A 7,449-nucleotide genomic window follows, 5' to 3' on the forward strand; every position below is an offset into this window, starting at 1 on the left:
AAGATCAACCCCAACCATAACACCAATAAAAATATCAAAATGGACACATACATTACCAGTCATTTTACAGTAGAGATGGACAAAATGGTTAACGGGTCAGTTCCAATCTCCACGGCCTTGAATTGGTCCCTTTGTATGGTCTGGATCAGCCTCAACAAGAAGATATATTGATTGATTGTAATGTCCCTAAACCCCGGTTTTGTTATTATATATCATTAAAAAAATTGGATTTTGAAGATTTCTTGGATCAAAAAACTTCAAATTCGATGTCAACATACATTATTATGTGATATTGTTTGAAGACGAATGATCGTGTAAGAATATGAGTTAATGTGAGAAACGTAAGAAGTGATATAGACCGTTGATCATTTTTATGTGCTGTTTACCAAACGCTTACCCGGGTAAGCGCTTATCAAGTCACTTTACTTTACCGGATGAATATGACAAGGACTAAAAATCTTACCCGGTAAAAGCGAAGGCAAGAATCGAGTATCTTACCCGGTAAGTGAGGACGAGGACTCTTACCATGGTTAACGCTTACCGGGATAAATTGTTGCATACGATGCGTTTTAGTGAATAAAATCTTATCCGATAAGTAAAAGATAGTGTTGATTTTTATCGGTAAGTGCTTACCGGGTAAGTGTTTAGGTAAACAATTCCTTAATCCCATCCCCACCCCCAATGAATTGCGCTTATCACGGGAATTGATTCGGTTCATTTTGGTGATTACTGTTGATCTTCGACTCGGATTGATCCAGGGTTGAAGATCCCTTCTTACCATCCTCACCATAACCCAACCCATTGCTTGAATTCCTAGAAACATTTTCTTACATTATATAATCAAAACATACACGCCCTTCATCTGAAAATAAATGCCTGCATTTGTGTCAAAACAAATGCTCACTTTCAATAGTAAGGTGGTGTTTGTTTTTTTAAAAAAGCTCTTATTTAACCACTTATGTCTGATTCGGTCAGACATAAGGCAATTTAGACTGTTTGTTTTTCTTTTCCTTTCAGAGCCACTTATCCCTTATTTTCCTCTTAAAAATTAAGTGATAGCCTAACCACTTATTTTTCTCTTAATCCTGAAAATTATCCAGAGAACCGATTTCTACTTCATCATTCGATCGAGTTCACCCTCCTCATCGTCTCAATCGATCGAGTTCACYCTCCATCGCCTCTGGTGGCTTCAARTCGACCCAAATCAGATCCAAATCAAGAGGGTTTTCTTCCCTGTGGGTTTTCGCCACTGTGTGTTTTCGTTTTTGTGCAAACCAGTAGTTGTGCACCTTTATCCTCGTGAATCAAAGTATTTTCGTCCCTGTAGTTTTCATCATGATGAATATTTGGTTCGATTTTAGAGGTGAATTTGGACGTTGGATTTTAGAGAAGTGGTGGTGGACGATGGTTGATGGTGGTGGGATGAGGATGGAAGGCTTGATCTGAAGGAGAAAGAAGAATTAAGGGAATCTTGGGAATATAAACAAAAGTGAAATAAAAAATTATACATATTGATATGTTTTGTTGGTTACAAAAGCAAACTATTGATTCAGATTTCAGACTTCAGACGTTTGTCAGTTTACAAAAACAAACAGTCTGACTGATTCAGATTTCAGACTTCAGCACCACCTCTTAAAAATCAGAAATGAAATCAGACTTCAGACTTCAACACCTCTTAAAAAACAAACGCCACCTAAATGTTTACTTTCTGATTCTACCCTTATATTTTGAAATGAAAAAAAAAATCTCTTTATATAACTAAGGATAAAATTGTCTTTTTATTAATTAAAAAATATGTGAAATTTTTATTTGGAAATTAATAATAAAATAGGACAAAAAGAAAAATATTACCAAAAAACTTTTACAGTAACATAATACGACAAAATACCACACAAGTTCTTAATGTTGGATGAATAGTATCCCATCAAATTTACACAGTTTATTAACATTAGAAGGGTATTTATATAATACAACGAAATACATTTCGATTTTAATATATATTTCTTTTTTGTCTTAATAGATGTTATAATTAGATTTAAAACAACGATAATATATTATTTATGAATAAAATATAAATATGAAGATATCATGAGAATTTGAAATATATATATACTGATATTAATACCAAACTAACTATTTAAAAACGTGATTTTTTGGTGTAATTTATTTAATTCATTCTGTTTATTATAATTTAATTTAGGTTTAATAACAAAGTTATTAATTTTTGGTTTAATAATATAATTTTTTATAAAGATAATAATTAAGTATTGTGTTAGAACTCAATAATTATTCTAATTATATTTTAGATTTTTTATATTTAAAATAAAATGTTTATCTTTTATTTGATTATATTTATATATAGTTAGTTATACGAATTCAAACATGCAAGTTTAATAAGTTGTATTTACACATAATTTACTTGTAATCTTGAATTTTAAGTAATATGTATCAATAAATAATACTTCTTCATGCATAAAAAATTGATTTTTAAGAGTTTTTATCAAATGCTTTATAATATAGTATAAATAAATAAATTTTATATTATTGTGTATACTGTTTGGTTGATTAGTCTTTACCAAGTTTGAGTTAGGATGAATAAGACTTCGTTTACTTAAATACTTATCCAGTAAGCGTTTACGATAAAATATAACACTATAACTTATTTTATCGGGTAAGATTTTAGTCTATCAAAACAACATCGTATGCAAAAATTTACCCGGTAAGCCTAACCGGGTAAAAGTTATCACTCTTACTTACCAGGTAAAACTTTCGGTCGTTATCTTTGCACTTACAGAGTAAAATTTTTGGCCCTTGTCATATTCTTCCGGTAAGATAATTTGATTTGGTAAACGGTTATCCGGGTAAGCGTTTTGTAAACGGAGAAAATAGACAAGTTTTTTTTTTTTTTTTTTGCTTCAAAGATATTCTCTAAAAATTTTCTCCAAAATGGAGAAAGTAGAATACAGTGAAATTCTCCGAATTTCGAGAACTATCAAAAAATGATTACTATGATGGAAACATCAGTAAAATTGAATTTACACCGGATAATGCGTTTTATATATTTATATGATAGATCGACAGTTATGTGATGGTTAGACACTTATAAGTGCTTGTGGATAATATCGAAATAATCAGAAGCACACTTAAAAGCTTAATCAAAAAGCGACTTAGAAGCTTTGAGTCAGAACCCTTCACAATCAGAAGCATCTGCTAGCAAACTCCGAGGTGCTTCCAATTCCATACTTAGGGACCATTTATCAAATGCTTACAGGATAAACGCTTATCGACAAGAGTCACCACTCTCAATTATCTTATGGGGTAACATTCTCGGTCATCAAAATGGTTTGATGATGAGCGTTTATAACCCTGTAAGCACTTATGGGTAAGAGTCATCATCACCCTTACTTACCCGGTATGACTCTCGATTCTTGCCTTCACTCTTAATTTTACTGGGTAAGATTCTTAGTCCTTGATGCATTCACCCGCTAAGGTGATGGAACCGCTAAGCGCTTACCAAGTTTCGACCGAAATTCAGAATGATAACATACACAAACTCAAATTTCCTAAGCAGTCCTCTTCATAAAATACGTGGAAGTTTTGGGGAGCTGGCCCTTCGACCCAACAAGGGGGTGCAAACCCCTTACCACCGGTCTTATGGTGATAGAGACTACATTTGTGAGTGAGCACTCCAAACTCACGTTATATATGCCTTTTTCACCTAGTCGATCCCTTCAAAATCACAATTGCACCAAAATGCTTGATAAAACTAAAATCACCCATATATCATATATACACACACACACACATATATAGAGAGAGAGAAAGAGAGAGAGTAAGGTTCATACTAAAAACAGTAACTAAATAAGATAATAAGAAAACAGTTGAATCACATGTGATTCATGCAACTTTGGCCGCTATCTGAGGGTGCGGGCAATGTTTAAGTTGATAAGATAGTGTAAAATCACATGTAATTTTGCATGTGCTTTAGCCGTTTTCGTGTTCTTTTATTTAGTTATTGTTCTCGGTTTGAACCTTCCCCGCCCCCTCTCTCTCTCTATATATATATACACACACACAAATGAAGGCTCTCCATGTCATATCCAAATCCAAAATCTTTCTGATTTCTATGATGTTTAGTACTGCCTAATATCATATGGTTGCAGAATTACATTTCTGTTAGCTTAATTTTCATATATATATATATATATATATATGCACCCATTTGACTCAAAAATGTGGAACAAAAAACCGTGGGAGTAGATGATGAAATGTTTCTTGGTATTTTGTTGAACTTACTTGATCATTGATTCTATGCATAGTACATGAACAAGCTGTTTCCGGTCGAGCACGCGATCATATTGCTTTTCGGGTGCCAGGCTAAATGCAGCAACTTCGAATTTAAGTCGCAAGAAAATTCGTTATTTTCCGACTCTGAAGTGTTGTGGCCTGAAGATAATATGTAAGAAAATTGTAAATATGTCAAATAAGAATATAGTGGGTGGGTTCAAGAGAGAACACTAAAAAAAGGAGAACAAGGGAACCCATTTGAACCATCTATCTACTTTAATCCAAAGGTTGTGAATAATAGGGATGGTTACATTCTACCGAAACTAAATCCACGATTACAGATCCAACGACAGACGGGGGGTTCCCTTGTTCTCTTTTTTAGCGTTCTCTCTTGAACGTCCCTAATAATATAAATAAAAAGTAAAATCGGAACCTTGTCGGTAAAACCCCCGTGTTAGGTTGCTCAGGGATGATCTCCGAACCTTTGAAGTTGCTTGCGGAGGCCGCTTTCTGTAACCAACGAATGAAAAGATATACACAAACGTCCCTTTTTATGCAATGGTCTTCGAAAGCCAAATTAAAATGGCGACACTGAAACAACCGCTCTACTTTTTGGGATTGATGACACGTCTGACAAAGGGATATATTGGGTTGGTTTTACATTGAACAATTACTCCATTCGTCCCAAACAAGTGTCCACATTTCTAGTTTAGTTTATCCCAAAATAAGTGTCTACTTTCCCATTTTATCCTTAATTATGAGATTAAGAAAGTCTCTCTCTATTTTTAAGGGTAATTTTTTTTTGAAGTATATAATATTTATATATGGAAAATAGAACAAATAAACCCACACACCCTCCTCACTTTTGGTGAGGTTTGAACCCTTGACCTCCTAGGAGGCCAAAGACTCACATACCGCTAGGCCAAAGGCCTTTTGGTTTATTAAGGGTAAAATTGTCATTTAGTTAATTGAAAAGTGTAATAATTATACATCCTAAAACCATGTGTTATTTTTATTGTGGACACTGTTTTGGGACGGAGGGAGTATATCAAGCTGCAATGGTTCTCCCTCTCGACCATGAAAATTGCAATACTTATTGAAACATCCAAAATAAAGGTTTTGAAAGTACGTTACACAAAATAAGAATCATAACAGAGTAGGTTACATTTTCATGCAATTTGCCCTTTTGAGAATTCCAACAATATTTTCTTGGGAAGTTTCCAAGTTCAAGTTCCCTATTTGCTCGTTACCATTGTCACACATAAAATCATGGATTGATTGCTCCAAAAGAATCGTTTTCATTGAGGGGCTATTTAGATATTTGACAAATAGTCGAAACATTTTGGATGTGGAAAGTTGAATGCCTACAATCTTCACTAGAGCAACGAAGTACTCGATCTGTCACAAAATAAATGTCCATGATGAAAAAAACACATAGTTCTAGGAGTGTGTAATTATTACACTTTTTAATTCACTGACGGTTTTACCTTTGACGATGGAAAGAGTAACGAATTTCTCCATCTCATAATTAAGGCTAGAATTGGGAACAGTTTTAGGAGTGTGTAATTATTACACTTTTTAATTAACTACATGACAATTTTACCCTTAATAATAGAAAGAGTAATGAATTTCTCCATCTCATAATTAAGAGTAGAACCGGAAACAGTTTTAGGAGTAATTATTACGCTTTTTGATTAACTGAATGACAATTCTATCCTTAATAATAGAAAGAGTAATGAATTTCTCCATCTCACAATTAAGGCTAGAATTGGAAACAGTTTTAGAAGTGTGTAACTGTTACACTTTTTAATTAACTAAAAGACAAATATACCCCTAATAATAGAAAGAACAATGAATTTCTCCATCTCATAATTAAGGCTAGTTTTGGAAAGTAGACACTTATTTTGGGACGAACAGTGTATAACGTACCTGAAAGAGTTTCTGCTAGCTTCCAGCGTTGTTCCTTCTTCGCTTCCAACTCCATATATTCTCATATGATTGCTAAGTCAAATAAGATAAAATCGCAAGCTGCATAAGTTGACAGGTCAAAATGGAAGAAGAAGCCGCGGAAAAAATTAAGTTTTGCATTTAAAGGAAGATGGAAGAACGATACTCGATAGTGGGACCGACCTATATGATCCGGTTGCGAAATGAGTCCCATCTCCACTAAGACAGCAATCGAATTTGTCAAATATGGCGTCGTTGTTATACAATTCACCTAACTGTAGACAACAATTTAAACTCGGGTACTAGAATAAGGGAATTAACAAATTAAGTCGAGATTACAGTATTTTCATGAATGAGGTCTGACCTTTGGGCGAAGATGATCATGAATTTTATATGTCACAACCGGTGAGGTCGGCATGCGCATATCCCAAAACTAAAAAATGACAAGGCAATTGTAACTACAATCATATGGTTGATGATAAACCAAACCAAACCAAACCAAACCAAACCATAACATCCCAGGCTAAACGTAGCAGATATTGTCCACTTTGTCCATACCTGGACTCACAGTTTTAAAAAACGCGTATGATAGAGAAGGTATCCAGTCCCTTATAAAGCAACCTTAGTTCCCCTATCCAACCGACCTGGGATCTTACACAAACAAACCCGTATGTCCCATCCGGAGGTGGGGTCTAGGAGGATGGGATGTAAGCAGACCAGAGGCAGACCTGATTTTTTTTCCAAGTGGTGGAACTATTTGACTACAAAAAACGAAGTTATGGATACTCTTTACACTGTCCGTTAATTCCTTATTTTTTGTATCTGAGGTCCTATGTTAGAGTCTTTTATCCCAAAAAATTTCAGAAACATGATAAACCTGAAATTAAAAGCTAAAAACTAAAAAATGATACAAATGAGATTCAAATCTGCACCTCGAAGGGGAGAAAAGACTGTGCAAATGAGATTCAATCCCGCACCTTGTTTTATGTTTGTGAGGTCCTTTGCTTTTTTGCACCCAACATAATTATATGGTAGCACCTTTGAAGACCCTAAACTTTTGTACACTACAATGGAGGAACGAAGCGGTAGCCCCATGCCACCGTATGCACCATAGGTGGTGCGCCCCTGACGCATGCCTAACCTCTACCCTAAAGAGTAGAGCAGTTGTTTCTGTGAAGTCCCCTAGTTAAAAAAATGGTGAGGCATCCATGATCC

General features: G+C 34.6%; 1 protein-coding gene across 8 annotated transcripts in view; it reads right to left on the minus strand.

Moving 5' to 3' along the window:
- Positions 1-2,910: 2,910 nt before the first annotated feature.
- Positions 2,911-7,449, minus strand: part of LOC112514619 (serine/threonine protein phosphatase 2A 55 kDa regulatory subunit B beta isoform-like) — a 10,751-nt gene continuing 6,212 nt past the window's right edge. For 4 of the 8 annotated variants that reach the window (XM_025121189.1, XM_025121190.1, XM_025121188.1 and 1 more), the window contains 5 exons: positions 6,599-6,667; positions 6,418-6,509; positions 6,217-6,288; positions 4,721-4,797; positions 2,911-4,446 (listed from right to left, as the gene is read on the minus strand). In XM_025121189.1, coding sequence (XP_024976957.1) covers positions 4,310-4,446; positions 4,721-4,797; positions 6,217-6,288; positions 6,418-6,509; positions 6,599-6,667 — 447 coding nt within the window. In that variant the 3' untranslated portion in view covers positions 2,911-4,309. Of the gene's footprint in view, positions 4,447-4,720; positions 4,918-6,200; positions 6,316-6,417; positions 6,510-6,598; positions 6,668-7,449 lie in introns of those variants that run through there. The other 4 variants (XR_003069424.1, XR_003069426.1, XR_003069425.1 and 1 more) reach the window with 4 other exon arrangements.

This window comes from Cynara cardunculus, assembly GCF_001531365.2.
Source record: "Cynara cardunculus var. scolymus isolate 2C chromosome LG 6, CcrdV1, whole genome shotgun sequence".
Classification (NCBI taxonomy): Eukaryota; Viridiplantae; Streptophyta; class Magnoliopsida; order Asterales; family Asteraceae; genus Cynara; species Cynara cardunculus.